We start from the raw sequence: 17222 nt of genomic DNA, 5'->3' as shown, positions 1-17222 counted from the left end.
TTCAAAGCATTAATTTATTGTATAATATATATAATAATTAAAATATATTTTTAAAATATAATTATCCTATGCATATATATAAATTTATTTTATAATAATCAATATTGTTTAGTACCAATTTTTGTAATTTCTTTTATTTTTATTTTAAAAAAATATGGATAAATTTTATTAAGTAGTATCACGTCTAACTGATACAAAATATAGTTAGACAAAATATACGGAGGTGGTGAAACAGTCCGAAAATGATTGTACCTGCAACGGTAGAGTTTCTGTTTAGCCAACACAGAGAGGTAATTATGCAGACATCAAATCAGCTTTCTCTTTCTCCTTGAATAAGTTGGGCATCTGCCGAATCCAAGCAACCGAAAAGAATATACAAACAAATTCCTTCATCAAACCCCACAGCCATACACTTCGCAGACATGGTCCACATCACATTCTCCTGGCTTAGCAAAGCTAAGCACTTGCGTCACCAACTAGAGGAGCTAGCTTTCTCTATCTTCCTCTAAAATGCCGACACAAGAAGGAAGCACATGCATATGATCATATCCACAAACTGTAGACACACAGAGCTCGTTCTTCATTAGTCATTACTATGGCTTCCGATTCCCACCAACTACACTTTATCTTGTTTCCTTTCATGGCACAAGGCCACATGATTCCAATGATGGACATAGCTAGATTATTAGCTCATCATGGAATGATTGTTACAGTAATCACTACACCACTTAACGCCCAGCGTTTCAAACCAATCATTTCTCGTGATGTGGAATCTGGACTCATAATTCAGTTTATTGAACTCCAGTTTCCAGGAGAAGAAGCAGGATTACCAAAAGATTGCGAGAATATAGATATGCTTCCTTCACTGGGATCAGGCAATGAGTTCTTCTTGTCCACTTACCGGCTTCTGGAGCCAGTCCAAAGATTGCTCGAAGAGCTAAACCCTCGGCCTAGTTGTATAATTTCTGATATGTGTTTACCCTACACAGCTCAGGTTGCTAGAAAGCTTGGTGTTCCGAGACTTGGTTTCAATGGCTTTTGTTGCTTTTCTACACTATGCATGCTCTGTTTACGCACTTCAAAAATACTTGAGAGCATAAAATCTGAAAACGAGTACTTTGTTGTGCCTGGATTGCCCGATTCTATTGAAATAACCAAAAAGCAGCTTCCAAGAGCTATGCTTCATGATTGGGGTGCATTTTCTGAGCAACTGGTAGCTGCTCAAGAGGTGACTTACGGGATTATTCTTAATTCCTATGAAGAGTTGGAGGCAGCATATGCTCAAGAATTCAAGAAGGTAAAGAGGGATAAGGTTTGGTTCATTGGTCCAGTTTCATTATTCAACAAGAACAACTTGGATAAGGTTCAGAGAGGGAATAAGTCCTCAATTGAAGAATCTGAATGCTTCAACTGGCTTGATTCACAGCAACCAACGTCTGTAATATATGTCTGCTTTGGTAGCCTTTGCAATTTAATAACTTCTCAGTTGATAGAACTTGGGTCAGGCTTAGAAGCATCAAACAGAACTTTCATTTGGGTGCTAAGAGGAGGGGAGAAATCAAAAGAAATAGAAGATTGGATCGTAGAAGATGGTTTCGAGGAAAGAACCAAAGGGAGAGGTCTCATAATTCGAGGCTGGGCGCCACAAGTAGCAATACTCCAACACCCAGCAATTGGTGGGTTCTTAACACACTGTGGATGGAACTCAACGCTAGAAGGGATATGTGCTGGTGCACCAATGGTTACATGGCCACTTTTTGGAGACCAGTTCTTCAATGAGAGACTAGTTGTTGATGTACTGAAGATTGGCGTAAAGGTCGGGACAGAGGCTACTGTGACATGGGGAATGGAAGAGAAGATTGGAATTTTGGTGAAAAGGGAAGCTGTTACAAAGGCAATAGAAAGGTTGATGGACGAAGGAGAAGAAGGTGAGGAAAGAAGAAAAAGAGCAAAAGAGTTTAGCGTCAAGGCAAGGGCTGCAATGGAGGAAGATGGATCTTCTTATCTCAACATGAAATTATTAATACAAGATATCATGCGACAGAAAGCAAATGTTAAGTAATTGCAGTGTGTGAATTTCAATTAATAAATTTAATCGTTGATTATCTCGTACTAACTCGCCCCCAGTTCTTCAAGCGTTCATCAGTATGCCTGCCTAGTTCTGTTTCTAGCATTTTCAAGCTTGGAAGTCTTTATCAGTGGATGTCTTCAGTCTAAATTCTGGAACATGAACTTTTCCACAATTGTTTTTCTATAATTTTATCAAAATTAATATTGTTAGATATTAGTTTTGGTGAGCGGAATACAGGAGGTGAGATGAACCTCCACTTTTACTAGATTAAGTTATTAACCTTAAATCCGGATTAATTGAATAAGTGAATTTCAACATATTTCTTGGAATTAAATCAAGTTGATATTATTGAAAACTAAATTAATTGCAGATTTCAATCCAACTAAAAACTAATTTCATAAAGCATGTTAAATTATTAAATACTAATACATTATTATATTTTTCTGAAAAAAAATAATAATTCTTTAATAGGTAATTAATTTATATTTGGTAATAGATTAATTAAAATTTGTTCAATCACAGATGAATTAGTTTCATTTAGCATCTGCCGAATAGTCCAGGAAAAGCATAAGAATATACAGACAAAATTTCTTTATACATATCCTCTGGTCTTTGGAGCCACACAATTCACCAGTTAGTCTCCTGCATTGTCACAACGGAGTCTAGGCCGGCAGAAAGTAGAAAGCAATATAAACCAGCCGATCAGAATATAGCCATAGCTCGGAACTTGATATTATCACCATGGATTCCAACTCCCATCAACTTCACTTTCTCTTGTTTCCTTTCATGGCCCAAGGCCACATGATTCCTATGATGGACATAGCTAGATTATTAGCTCATCATGGAATGATTGTTACAGTAATCACTACACCACTTAATGCAAAGCGTTTCACACCAACCCTTTCTCGTGCTGTTGAATCTGGACTCAGAATTCAATTTATTGAACTCCAATTTCCTGCAGAAGAAGCAGGCTTACCCAAAGATTGCGAGAATTTTGACATGCTTCCTTCATTGGGTTCGGCCGTTGAGTTCTTCTTGTCAACCTACCGGCTTCTGGAGCCAGTCCAACGATTGCTTGAAGAGTTAAAGCCAAGGCCCAGTTGTATAATTTCTGATATGTGTTTACCCTACACAGCTCAGGTTGCTAGGAAGATTGGTGTTCCAAGAATAGCTTTCAATGGCTTTTGTTGCTTTTCTATGCTATGCATGCACTGCATTTACACTTCCAGGATTCTTGAGAGTTTAAAATCTGAATCCGAATACTTTGTTGTTCCTGGATTGCCTCATCATATTGAAGTAACGAAAGACCAGCTCCCAGAATCTGCGGTTCAAAATATAGATGCGTTTAATGAGCAATTGGCAGAAGCTGACAAGCTGACTTATGGGATTATTATTAATACCTTCGAGAAGTTGGAAGCTGCATGTGTCCAAGAATACAAGAAGGTAAGAAGAGATAAGGTTTGGTGCATTGGTCCCGTTTCTTTATACAACAAGAACAGCTTGGATATGGTTCAGAGAGGAAATAAGGCTTCAGTTGAAGGATCTGAATGCTTCAAGTGGCTTGATTCACAGCAACCAGGGTCTGTAATATATGTCTGCTTTGGTAGCATTTGCAATTTATTAACTTCACAATTGATAGAACTTGGGTCAGGCTTAGAAGCATCAAACAGACCTTTCATTTGGGTGCTGAGAGGAGGAGGGAAATCAAAAGAAATAGAAGACTGGATTGTAGAAGATGGTTTCGAGGAAAGGACCAAAGGGAGAGGTCTCATAATTCGAGGCTGGGCACCACAGGTCGCAATACTCTCACACCCTGCAATTGGTGGATTCTTAACACATTGTGGATGGAACTCAACGCTGGAAGGGATATGTGCTGGTGCACCAATGGTCACATGGCCACTTTTTGCAGACCAGTTCTTCAATGAGAGACTAGTTGTGGATGTGCTGAAGATTGGTGTAAAGGTTGGGACAGAGGTTACTGTTGGATGGGGAAAGGAAGAGAAGGTTGGAGTTTTGGTGAGAAGAGAAGCTGTTACAAGGGCAATAGACAGGTTGATGGATGAAGGAGAAGAAGGTGAGGAAAGAAGAAAAAGAGCAAAAGAGTTGAGTATCATGGCAAAAAATGCAATGGAGGAAGATGGGTCTTCTTATCTCAATATGAAACTGCTAATACAAGACATCCTGGGCCAGAAATGCTGAGATTCCTGATGTAAAATTATTTATAAAAATTTAGGTTGTTGGTCTTGGTTGGTGAAGAAGATTTGTTGCTTACCAACATAAAATCCATGTTATTATTTTCCATTACTGTTTTAAACTGTCAACTTGAATAAATTGAAGGGTTTGGAAAAAGGATGAACTGATAATTAATAATTTCAAAGGAAAATGACTAATTAATATGCTTTTAATGTAAAAGAATCAAATAGATGTGATTTCTTGTCATTTGAAAGGGTAAATGGGTAATGAAGTACATCTCAGAGTCCAAAACGTCATGTCGTCCACGAGACCCCTTTCCAAGGTTTTTTTTTTAATTAATTAATTATTTATTTATTTATTTATTTTAAGGAAGACAGCTTTCTAGTTTCCAGTAGGTTCTGTAACTCATTGTGCTGGAATCTTAAGCTAAATTCCACCGCCTCGATATATACTTTATACTTACGTTGTATGGTATAAAACTCAATTTGAGGCGAGCTTTGCAGTGTACAGGACGCTTATTCCGAGCTCGTCTAGCAGAGTCGCGTTTTTTTCCGTCCCTCGAAAATTAACTGGACTTCAATGGCGGATGCTACGGAACCCACCGCCAGTGCGGATACGGAGAGCAAAACGCCTGCCTCTGTCGTCGAGAGTACAGAGCTAGAAAACAAGCCACAAACGGCGGAAATTACCAGTACTTCAATGGTGGATGCTGCAGAACCCACCGCCAGTGTGGAGACGGAGAGCAAACCACCTGCCTCTGCCGCCGAGAGTACAGAGCCAGAAAACAAGTCACAAACGGTGGAAATAAAGCGATGGGCTGATGTAGTAGACGATGAGGAGCAACCGAGCGGCACTGCCTCCTCATCCGAGGATAAAATCGCTGAGGAACTCAAAGTGGATAAATTAACTATTGATGATGCCCAAAAAATCAACAAATTCCTCGATGACCCCGAAGATTCTAGGATCCAAGCTGTAAGATTTTTGTGCCTTTTGCTAGGGTTTTGTAGAACTATGGAAATTGGAAGAATGTAATCGAGAATTTTGGTTGTTAGTTTTCTTATTCTACTATTTTTTATTACTTAATTTGGATTGGATGCACCTGCTAAGTATGTGTTATAATACTGGAATTATGTTTATGCTTTTGTATGCTGGGTAGTATAAATGCTGCTTCAGGAATGAAGATTTAAATTTTGAGGTGCAAAATTTTAAAATATCATATTGACGTTAAGGAAAACATGTGATGTAATTTTTATTGTAAAGCATAATAGTTTTTAGTGTAAAGCATAATTAGTTTAGTTCTTCTCCCTGACTTTGTTGTTATTTTGGGGTTTATTTGATGTAGGTTACATCTGGTGATACCCCGTATACTTCAGCAAGTACATTTGAAGATTTGAACCTGTCACCTGAGCTGCTGAAGGGATTGTATGTGGAGATGAAATTCCAGAAACCTAGCAAAATCCAAGCTATAAGTCTTCCGATGATTTTGACTCCTCCATACAAAGATTTGATTGCTCAGGCACATAATGGTTCTGGTAAGACCACTTGTTTTGTGCTTGGCATGTTGAGTCGCGTCGATCCAAATGTGAAAAGACCTCAGGCACTCTGCATTTGTCCTACAAGAGAGTTATCCATTCAGGTTAAGCTCTTATACTTTTTTATTTCCTTGCTCCTATTTTATTTTATGTATGTTCAATGCTCAATTTGGTAAATCAAGACATATAGTAGGAAAACTGCTAACAGATGATAAATTTGGGGCAAGTTCCATTGAAATATTTTTGCATTATGTTTTGAAAAGCAATATATATGTATCCAGTATCATCAAATTTATGTTGGGTCGTCAAAGTTCATTTTGTTACCTGAGATCTTCACCACAAGAATTTTATTGGACTAAGGCATACAAACTCTTCAAGCTCTAGTTTGAGAGATAACAGTTAGGAGGTAGTTAGGGCAACAAAATAATGTGCATAATCTTTATTTACCTTGTATTATGTGACATGTGGGGTTTTCTCATTCCAATTTTTTGTTGTAGAATTTGGAGGTTCTTCAAAAGATGGGAAAATACACTGGAATCAGTTCAGAATGTGCGGTGCCAATGGAGAGTGGAAACAGTGATAGGTCTAGAAGTCGGCCACCAATATTTGCTCAAGTAGTTATTGGCACCCCTGGTACAATAAAGAGATTAATGTCGCAGAAGAAATTAAGTGTTATTGATATGAAAGTTCTTGTTTTTGATGAGGCTGATCACATGCTTGCCAAGGTACATTTTTTATATTGCTTATGTTTATACAGTGGTTTGGTTGCAATTTTAATATATTCTACACGGCCTTTACCTCCATTGAACTTTTAGCTTGGCCCATTCTTCTGTTTGCTCAGTAATTTCTTTTATAACATTTTTAACTTGGTTAGCACTTTTTTACTAGTTTTTGGATTAGTGAACCCCCTATAAATTTCATGAACATGAATACATGCTTCTTTGGAAGTATTAAAAAGTGAAAAAAATTTTTACTGTGGTCCAATTGCAGTATATTTCAACAATGTTTAGCTTCTAATTGATTCACTGTGATAATTTTCTCTTGTCTAGATGCAACAATGACATGTTCTTTTGTGATATCTCATACTATTATTTCTTTATTATGGTTTAGAAATGAAATTAAGAATCTTTTAAAGCTGTTAGTCCTCAGCTGCTAATAAAAATCGAACTGTGTAGGATGGTTTTCAAGATGATTCCTTGAGGATAATGAAGGATATTGAAAGACTCAATGCTCGCTGCCAGGTTTGCAAACATGCTGCTTGCATATTTTTTTACCGAAGCTGATGGTGCAGAACTAAGATTGAACTGATATTTGTGTTAATTTTTCTTCAATTATAAGATTCTGCCTTTTGTCAATGATCTTTCGGAGTAATCCATGTCATTGAAAAGGGAAATAAAGTTGCATTTGCAAAGATGAAGAACAATGAGTTACTTGAATCTATTTCCATTTTCTTTTCAGATTCTTCTGTTTTCTGCAACATTTGATGAGACTGTCAAGAATTTTGTATCAAGGATTGTGAAGAAAGATCACAATCAACTCTTTGTGAAGAAAGAAGAACTATCATTAGATTCTGTAAAGCAGTACAAGGTATACTGTCCTGATGAGATGGTCAAAATTCTAGTAATTAAAGACAGAATCCTTGAACTGGGAGAGAACCTGGGACAGACGATTATATTTGTGAACACAAAACGGAGTGCGGGAATGCTGCACAAGGCACTTGTGGACTTGGGTTATGAAGTGACCACCATTCATGGTGCACTCACTCATGAAGATAGAGACAAAATAGTCAAAGAGTTCAAAGATGGGTTGACTCAAGTTCTGATATCAACTGATCTTTTAGCCCGAGGCTTTGATCAACAGCAGGTGCCGCTTCACGTCTAATAAAAAATGGTCCTCTTATTGAATGTCTAATGTATTATCTTCAATCCTAACTCTATTGTTTATCATTTGCAGGTTAATTTGGTTATCAATTATGATCTTCCAGTGAAGTACGAGACTCCATCAGAGCCTCATTATGAGGTGTACCTGCATAGGATTGGTAGAGCAGGGCGTTTTGGCCGCAAAGGTAAGTTTGTGTATTTGTTTTGCTTTTGGTGATCATATGTGCTTTTGTTTGTTTTCTTTTGACGACCATATGAGCTTCTATTTGAGAAATTGGTTCTTAGAAGATGTCTTATTTGTTTTTGTGGTTTTATATTCAGAATATGAATATGTCACTGTATTATTCATTTACCTTTGACAATATTTGAGCAGTTCAACTGAGAGCATGATTTTCCAAGCTCATTAGTTCCTAGATTTTAGGTATAAACCTCAGATTGAGGTGGTACTTAAATTCCACTGGAATTGGAGCATATGAGAAGTTGATTTCATTCTCTCTTTGAGGTTTATTGTAATACTTTTGTTATTTGTAGTGAACGGGGATGATTTGCTTTCTCCCTACCATGTGCTATTTGTATGCATCAAAGCAACTGTGACAATAGTAATTGTTGATTCTAAATGCCCTCTTGTGTTACTGCAGGAGCTGTCTTCAACTTTGTGATGAGTGAGAGGGACGCGATGATCATGGAAAAAATTGACAAGTATTTTGGCACCCAAGTAAAAGCGGTAATTATAAAATACTCTCTCTTGCTTATTTAAACATATTTTTTTCAAGATAATTCATACAATGGTTGATGGTGTTAGAGGACAAGTATTTTTTGGAGTGCCAAGTTTTAATTTTGAAATACATCTAGAGAGAGATGGAATGTTTAGGGTAGGTTGTTCAGTAGTGGTGAATGTTACATAAGACGTCTTTGGAGCAAGCTTCTATTCATAGTTCCTTCAAATTCTACTTCCTAGTGGATGGTGGTAGTCTTAACTGCTTTCATCTCATTACTCCATCGTGCAGGTGCCATCCTGGAACAGTGAGGAGGATTTTAAGATAGCCCTGAAAGAAGCTGGATTGCTGTAATGTTAGCCACGTGTTATCGTTGAGCTTGGTCACTACACACAGAGTCATAGATGTTGGAGTGGGATAGTCTATAGGAGTTGCAGATTCTGGTATAATCTTAATTTTCTAGAGTTGCAGTTTGTCTCGGATGCCAGTTTGCTGTGCCTGAGTCGATCATTCTATGACGTTGCCTTTTTTGTTTTGGAAAATAGCTATATTGATTAAATTATTTGTGTATAAAATTATTATTTATTAAAAGCTTTCAATGTATCTTATGTATAAACATATATTTAATTTCCAAAAAAAGGTTGATTATAGAAGTGTTGAGCTGTGAGCAATGAGCGTGGTCCATGGTGGATTTGGGTAGAGGTGGCAAATGGTTCGGCACTCTCTCTGTCTCTCTCTAAGGTTGAGCCGATTGTATTATTACGGGTGGTAGCTGATTTAATTTATCCATTGCATTTTTATTTAAAAATAAAATAATAATTTTCATCTGATGTGCTCTTATTTTTCTTTTTAAAAAGAATAATTTATTAGTTCTTTTGGTTTAATTGGCTGGGATTAGATCTCAAATTTAAGATTGCTCAACTCTGAAGGTAGATACCTGTACCAATCAGGTAAAATTTATCAGTGCATAAGTCTCAGGCATGGTGAAGATTACAGGTCAATTAGTGGATTATTTTTTAGCGATGATTTGATAATTACGTTAATAGATCAGTATCTAGCATCTAAATTAATTAAATCCATTTTTTAAAATAATATAGTAAAGTTTTGTTTAATAATATCATCCAAATTTAAATTTTATGTTTTTAAGTATTTATTTGTATATCTATAAATATTTTAACATGAAATAGTTATAATTGTTCAATAGAAACACTAATTTTTTTATTAATTTCTTAAACTCATCCAAAAAAAGCAAAAACAAACTGATATATATACACTAACAACTAAGAAATCTTATATATGTTAATATGTGTGATAAATAATTATAAAAATTCCTTCAAATATTTTAAAATATAATTAAATTTAACAATACATAATGTTAAATTAAGGTTTTGACTTAAATTAGTTTATATGAGAAAAAAAGACATACTATGGTCTGTCTCAATAACTCTGTTGGACAACTCAAATAATAAATATTAATATAGGTATGGTATGTAAAGTGGATTGCACGTCTCAATTGGTGGCCACCACTTCGACTGTGGCATGGCATTGCATATAAAATGTTGTCTTCTGAGCCTGTCTTAGCATAGTATTCATCTCTTCCTGTTTTTTACACACACACAGAGAGAGAGAGAGAGAGAGAGAGAGAGAGATGGGTCCAATGGCAATGAAATTGATGGCAGCAGCAGCAGCAGCAGCATTAGTCCTAGTGGGATGCACCAATTTAGCGTTGGGTTGGAATGGGGCTGGAGTGTTACATGTGGCTGGCAAGGTGATGTGCCAGGATTGCACTAAGGGCTATAATGAATGGGTCAATGGCGATAGACCCATTAAAGGTGCTTTTCTTCCTATTCCATTTTTCTGTTCTTGTACTTCATTCAAGCATATTTTTCAAAAGAGTGGAGATTCAAAACCGAAACACTTAGAATTAAGCTGAAATTTGCATACCAAATCATGGTTTCTATATCAATCCATTTGGCATTTCTCCTCACAATTAGGATACTTCACACACACTCATTACTTCCATCAATATTGATGGTTTAAAGATAAAAAAAATTGATGAATGGCAGGAAGCAAGGTATCTCTTACATGCATGGATGAAAGAAGAAGAGTAATGTATTATAACAGTGATGAGACAGATGAGTTGGGGCAATTTGAGATGACAGTGAACAAATACATAAATGGGAAGGAGTTGAAGGAGAATATGTGTTCAGTGAGAATTGTATCATCTCCAGATCCCACTTGCAATCTTCTCACAGACTTTGGTGCTGGAAAATCAGGCCTCAAGCTCACCCAACCCAGCTTCATTTATCGTGATTTGGTTAAGTATGTGGTCGGACCGTTTTATTTCACAACTCCATTGTGTGATCAACCCGATACTACTGAATCTTCTGATGATTATCGTGGAAAGAACTATTGATTTTTCTTTTTCTTCTTTTTTTTTTATGCTCCTTTTGTTCTTACGTTTCTTTTCTTTTTCCCTTTTCAATTTGTAATCATAATTTGAAATCAAGAAAGTTACAAAAAAATAATCTCTTATCAGCAGGATTTAATTTAATTAAAAAATTATAAGTGGAAAAAGAATTTAAAGGCAAAAAGAAGAGTAGGGCCCAACCGGGTTCGAACCGGTGACCTCTTGATCTGCAGTCAAATGCTCTACCACTGAGCTATGGACCCGTCTGCGACACCTTTTTCACATTTCTTTAATTATTATTAGAAAGCATATTCCTCCTCTCCAATAGGCATAATTCATGAGAAAAACATTTAAATTAATTTCTGTAAAATTATGTATAATTTTATTTCTATTAAGAATAAAAATTTTATAAGTTAAAAATTTAAATTAATTCCTAAAAAATTATGTATAATTTTATTTTCATTAAGAATAAAAATTTTATAAGTTCAATAAAATAATTTTTATTTTAAATAAGAAAATTAATAAATTAAATTAAATTAAAATAAATTTTTATAAAAAATTTTATTCCAGAAGAGATAAGTAGGTGACTTTCAAAAGATAGTAAATCTTTCATTTTTTTTTCTAATTGGAATAAAAAATCAATTGATTTATTTTCTGTTAATTTTTATATTTTTAATAAAAGAGTTAAATTCTTTTAAAAATATTAGTATAAGTAATATTAATATAAATTTATGTGTAGGAATTAAATTAAATTAAATTATATTTATTTGGAGATGGTTTGTTATAAACATGTTTTTATGCTAATGGATTCTTGAGGAAAATGAGAGTTGAGAAGGTAGAGAATATAAGAGGGATATTCAACTCTTGAGCTTATAATATTTTAGTAAAATATTGTATATTTTTATTTATTAAACACTTCAATTTTAATCGTAATTTAATAATATATAAATTTTAAAAAATTTATATTTAAAAAAAATATTATTTTAGTATTTAAAAATTTTTTTAAAAAATTTCACTTTTAGAGATAATTTTAAAATTATAAATTTAACTATAAATTTTAAAAAAAATTAAAACTATGAATTTAGTAAATTTATATTTAAAAATAATATTTTTTTAAACTTAAATATTTATTCGATTCCATTCATATTTTGAAGAGAAAGTGCAATGAAAATTAAGATTTTATTCATTTGTTCTGCAATTCTGCATATAAAAAAGGTTGTATAAGGAATAGTTATAAAAAAATTATGATGCAATTTCTTTTTAAGTAATTTAATTTGTGACAATAAAAATTATGGGTTTAACTCTTAGCAAAGTAAACTTTTCACATTAATATTATTAATAAATATTGATGTGATATTTAAAAATTAAATCATAATATTTTTAATTATAATAAATTACATTTTAATTATTAAAATTTTATAGAACATATAATTTAGTAGATGTATTTCTAAATCTAGTTATAAAGTTTTATTTTATAATAAAATACCCCCTTCAATTATAATTTATCTTTATATTTTTATAAATTAAATTTTAAATATTAATTATAATTTCTTTAAATAATAATTTTATATAGTTATCTCTTTTATAATTTTATAATTTTATTATTTAAATAATATTTTCTTTCATTTTTCTCTTAAACCTAAACATAAGTGTGAATTCCGCTTTTCATTTCATATTTTTTATTTCTCATATTTTCTTTCCACCTACCTTTTTTGGTATACTAATAATAAATAATAATAAAGTTTAATATTATTATAATCATTTCTAAAACTGTGAAATTTCATAGGATTTGTTTGTACGTTTTGAGTTAGCAAAAATAATAAAAGAAAAAAATGCTTAATTCTGTAATTTTCTTGATAATCGTTTGTAAAATTTAACTAAATTTGTAAAAAAAAAAAAATAGTGCAAATTAAAATAGAATTTTAAGGAAAAAATTAAGAGAGGGCCCAACCGACCTCTTGATCTGCAGTTAAATGCTCTACCACTGAGCTATGAACCCCTATGCAAATCACGAATTGTTAGATTTAATAATTTAAATAAACTCAGTTGCTTCATTCTGCAGATAAAAAAGAAAAGCAAATTTTGTAATTTTATTATTTTGCTTTTCCTCTTGAATTCGAATAAATTGTGAAATTTTCTCTCCCTGATTTTTCGTTTCATGATTTTTTTTTTATTTCTCCTATTTTCACCCTACCTTTTTTTTTCTCCTAAATATAGGGTCAATAAATAAATAACGATAATCAAATTAAGTGGTATTGAAATCATTATAAAAACACGAGGTTTCAAATTTGAAGTATTAATAATAATTTTCAAAATAATTAATGATTTTTCATGGGATTTGTTTGTATGTTTTGATTTAGCTAATAAATAGATGCTTGATTCTGTAATTTTTTCTCATTAATTGTTTGTAAGAAATATCCAAGGTTATGTTCAATTCCTGCAACTTTTGTGTTCGTTAATGGTAAATTAAGCTGAAGAGGGTTGGTATTTGATCAGAGACTTCTCTTGCTCCTCATGGGTTTTACCATTGAAGAAACAAACCCAATATAGTTTCAATTTCTAAATTGACCATAAAGGTGGAAACTTCCACTGTTAAATCTTTTTCTTGGTGCATTGCCACAAAGATTATCAACTTCCTGTGTCTTCCTCTAAAAGCCATTTGAAAATAAACAGAGAAAAAAAAAATAGAATAGAGAATTGAACCATAAGAAAAGTACGATCATATAATACACAAACATGTCAAAAGCGTATTGTCTTGCAAGAACATTGATACACAAGCAAACATCTTTTCTAAGTATTCAGGTATTGTATTCAAATTCTTTGTCACCCAGTTGATGTTTTAGCTGCAAGGTGGATAAGCGCACGTCTATGGTAGGTTGTGCGGAGTTTTTTGTACTTTTGTACAAAAGCTGGTAGATCTATCTCCCTGTCAATAAGTTGTCTGTGCAGGCTTTCAGATTCCTCTTCTGTCTTATTCATTCCTTCTGCAATTGAGAAACCGATCATTTATATAAGACTTCAAAATGGTATTTTTCTTAAATGATCTTATCATAAGCCTGAATCTTGAAGAGGGATAACTTCTATTATTTACCTTGAAGCCTTTGGAGAAGGGATACAGGAGAGCAGGACCTCATAATCTCTTCTTTCTGTCTGTACAGTTCATTTAATTTCTCCTGAGCAGCAGCCAACTCAGTAGTCCGTATTATTCTGGACTGTTGACATGAACAGGAATTTGGCTTTAAATTCTGTGCACAACAACAATCGAACAAAACAGAAAATGAAACATGGCTTCTGGATCTCACCTGGTTCCTTAGCTCCATTATGCGTGGCTCCTTGTCCAAGTTCTCCCCTATTCATCATGAATAACAGTTCAGCATCCTTTTTCTCTCCATTAATAGTTCAAATAATTTGAAACTTAAAAAGGAAAATGCATAGTATATTAATAAAAGAACTTACTAGCCAGCTGTAGAGTTTCTTTGCGAAGTTCATCCCTTATCTGATAAAAGAAGTGATTGGAGTGGTAATGAATTGGCAACACCAAGTTCCAGAATCAAGGCAACAAGAAATGTATTTTATTAAAATAATTTCTGCTCCCCACCCCCCCCCCCCACCTAAAAAAAAAAAAAACAAAAACCGAAAAGAAAAGAAAATGTGCTACTAAAATAGAACAAGGAAATTTTTTGTATTCCATGAATAATATGTAAATCACAGTTAAACAACAGTTCAGAGAAGCGCAGTTGCAACTTGCAATAACCCCTGATTGCATGGCAAAGGGAACCCTGGACCTTTCTGATCCTACAACATCAGAAAAAACCAGTTCCAATACAACACGTATGTCTTTTTTTAATTTTTGCACATAGACATATATATATAACAATTATATAGGGAAAAGACTTTAAACTAAATCTCCAAAAGAACAAAAGATTGCACCCAACAATATTTATTTCTTGGTTTGTATAGGCAACAAGAAAAGGATAAGAGATTGCAACTTACATTATTTTGAATTTTAACCTGATCAACCGAAAGTAAAAATTGATGATATGCATCCTTGTCTGATAACAGTTTCCGAAGCTCATCAACACTAGAAACATATAAAAATCAAACAAGTAATCAGAAAATAGAAGAAAACAGGCTATTGGAAACAATCAGCGCGCCCCAGATTTTTCTTTACCCATCTCATAGAAGCTACAAAGACAATTGTCTAACTCTGAAAGATAGGATTTGAACCTATGACCTAAACCAAGCAATCTTTACAAAAATCAACAATGTGTTAATAACTGTGCCTCAAATCAATGCATCTCACAGACCTTAGATCCATGCATGATATCAACAATCTACTTGATTTTACTAAGATCAAAACAAAATCAGGCACATAAGGCATATCTCTCAACACTATTTCCAGTTTCCTTCATGTCAATTTCCATGTGTGCTGTAAATTTGTCACAACCAAAAATGGTAGGAAGAATTAAATGTAGAGTGCCCAAAACATTGGACTTTCCTGAGTTGCTAGAAAATATTTATGCGTGGATAAATAATGAACACTGACAGCAAATCTAAGAAAGAGAACAAATCTCATATAGCCCAGAAAACTAGAAAATAATGTTGAAGGAAACAATCAATACAATAACAATATGCACACTGTGCATTAAGCAACCCACCTTTTATCCTTCAAAAGGGCAATAACACCAGCTGCTTCAGAAGGTGACACATGTGAAGGAGACTGTGGTCGATCTGTAGGCCGCTGCACATAGTTACTAGAAGAGCTACTACTTGGTGTTACAGGGCGAGAGGAATTAGGGGAGCTCACTACAGATGGAGGGTACCAAGATTGTGAAGGAGCATTTTGTGGCTGTGGCTGAGTTTGCTGCTCCTGAGAACTCCTGCAGACAGCCATAGTTGAAACATAAGAGCCAAAAAATACAACCCACATGAATGAAAAAGATTAAAAAGGGAATGAAATAAAAATAAAGTAATACGCAAGCGTAATGAGTATGGACACTAGAATTATGTATCAACCACAACACAATTGGTCATTGGATATGATATATGCATTTGGGAATAATAGGTTATACAAGTCATCAATAAACAAGACAAACAAAACCACAATTGTGGATATAACATAAAGGGTATATACTAACGCATAAGCACAACCATTTCACCATGTCTGGAAGGCAAAATCAAGAGCATGTAATGTTAAAATCACGTAGTAATGTCTTGATTAAAACTTGCAATTTTTGCAAATGATGTTGAGTGTTTATTACATCAAATTTGACCATAAAATTCACAAAAATAAAAAGCGAATTAAAGACCATCCAAAATACCCAAATTGCAGGTGTACCAACATCATCGATCAATCCAAACCATTTAAAAAACCAAAATTCAGCACAGAAATTGATAATAAGATCAAGAATCTCAAAAACTCGAAGCAACACCAATTAAACTGACAATGACAAAAATAATTAAAAAAAATTCCCAAATTTAAGAGCGGAAAACGCAATACCAGAACTTGAACATTGCTTGGAAGGAGTCCCGATCGTTTTAAGCAATTATATAAGAAATAGGAACCGTAAAATTGACAAAAAGGCTCTGTTCAAAAGAACAAAAGCAAGGAAACGAGACGATCTCTCTGTGTTCTCTGTCTTCCTTGCCTTGAGAACAGACGGTTTTCTTTTCTCGAAACTTTAGACTTCTATGCGGTGCGCGTGGCGTCGTTTAATGGGTAAAGAAGAAGCGTTTTCTTGGTGCTTTTGGAAAGAAAATACTACGAAATAAGCAGCTGCGCTGCGTTTTGGCGATGTCGTTTTATGTGGCTTTGTGAACTCCTTCGGCCCATTTTCCTCTGCGTAGCCCATTTGCTTAGCTTAGAATTTTGGTTTATTTCCTCTTTAATATCTTTTAAGCCAATTATCTAAAAAGCTGGTGCCTATTTACATTTTAATTTAATTTTTTTAATTTTAATTTAATTATTCTAATTTTTATATTTTAATATAATTTTAATTAATATTTAAATTTTTAAATTTAATAATTTATATGATAATTTAATAATATAAATAATATGTCGTGTGTATTAATATTATTATTTTTTAATTGATTAATTAATAAAAAAAATTCAATGTTTATATTGTTTTATATTTTAATTTAAATATTTAAATTTTAAATAAATTAATTAAATATTTATGTTTGAATATAATTTTAATAAATTTTTAAAATTAAAATTAAAAATAAATAATTTAATTATTAAATATGTAATTCACTATAATTAAATATAAATTAATATTATTTTTATATATAAATTAGCTTATATTTTAAAAATAATAAAATATTATATTCTGAATTTTTATCTAAAATTTAAACGTTTTAAATTAAAACTCAAAATATAAATATCATTTTTTTCATTATTTGTTTATAATAATAATATTT

At 33.1% G+C, this 17222-nt stretch overlaps 5 protein-coding genes and 1 non-coding gene across 6 annotated transcripts; 4 read left to right on the top strand and 2 right to left on the bottom strand.

Annotated features, from left to right (window-relative positions):
• Positions 1-449: 449 nt before the first annotated feature.
• Positions 450-2258, top strand: LOC110607725 (UDP-glycosyltransferase 73C1). The gene has a single exon (XM_021746878.2). The coding sequence runs from the start codon at positions 596-598 to the stop codon at positions 2060-2062; it is 1467 nt and encodes a 488-aa protein (XP_021602570.2). The 5' UTR covers positions 450-595; the 3' UTR covers positions 2063-2258.
• Positions 2259-2632: 374 nt separating this feature from the next.
• LOC122724695 (UDP-glycosyltransferase 73C1-like) lies at positions 2633-4550 on the top strand. The gene has a single exon (XM_043960440.1). It carries the CDS (start codon positions 2813-2815, stop codon positions 4268-4270), a length of 1458 nt encoding a protein of 485 aa, XP_043816375.1. The 5' UTR covers positions 2633-2812; the 3' UTR covers positions 4271-4550.
• A 107-nt stretch (positions 4551-4657) lies between these two features.
• Positions 4658-9218, top strand: LOC110607726 (DEAD-box ATP-dependent RNA helicase 38). Its single transcript, XM_021746880.2, has 8 exons — positions 4658-5236; positions 5607-5900; positions 6294-6521; positions 6972-7037; positions 7255-7659; positions 7750-7861; positions 8315-8400; positions 8684-9218. The coding sequence occupies exons 1-8, from the start codon at positions 4844-4846 to the stop codon at positions 8744-8746; spliced, it is 1647 nt and encodes a 548-aa protein (XP_021602572.2). The 5' UTR covers positions 4658-4843; the 3' UTR covers positions 8747-9218.
• A 156-nt stretch (positions 9219-9374) lies between these two features.
• Positions 9375-10820, top strand: LOC110607723. Its single transcript, XM_021746876.2, has 2 exons — positions 9375-10224; positions 10459-10820. The coding sequence occupies exons 1-2, from the start codon at positions 10041-10043 to the stop codon at positions 10806-10808; spliced, it is 534 nt and encodes a 177-aa protein (XP_021602568.1). The 5' UTR covers positions 9375-10040; the 3' UTR covers positions 10809-10820.
• Positions 10821-10993: 173 nt separating this feature from the next.
• TRNAC-GCA lies at positions 10994-11065 on the bottom strand. The gene has a single exon. It is a non-coding gene; the product is annotated as a tRNA-Cys (tRNA).
• Positions 11066-13499: 2434 nt separating this feature from the next.
• LOC110607724 (vacuolar protein-sorting-associated protein 37 homolog 1) lies at positions 13500-16534 on the bottom strand. Its single transcript, XM_043959541.1, has 7 exons — positions 16303-16534; positions 15461-15682; positions 14796-14883; positions 14259-14298; positions 14105-14151; positions 13894-14014; positions 13500-13786 (listed from the first exon to the last, which is right to left on the bottom strand). Exons 1-7 carry the CDS (start codon positions 16314-16316, stop codon positions 13626-13628), a joined length of 693 nt encoding a protein of 230 aa, XP_043815476.1. The 5' UTR covers positions 16317-16534; the 3' UTR covers positions 13500-13625.
• Between the last annotated feature and the right edge of the window lie 688 nt (positions 16535-17222).

Source organism: Manihot esculenta, chromosome 9 (genome assembly GCF_001659605.2).
Source record: "Manihot esculenta cultivar AM560-2 chromosome 9, M.esculenta_v8, whole genome shotgun sequence".
Lineage (NCBI taxonomy): Eukaryota > Viridiplantae > Streptophyta > Magnoliopsida > Malpighiales > Euphorbiaceae > Manihot > Manihot esculenta.
This window is presented reverse-complemented; position numbering and strand designations above follow the sequence as displayed.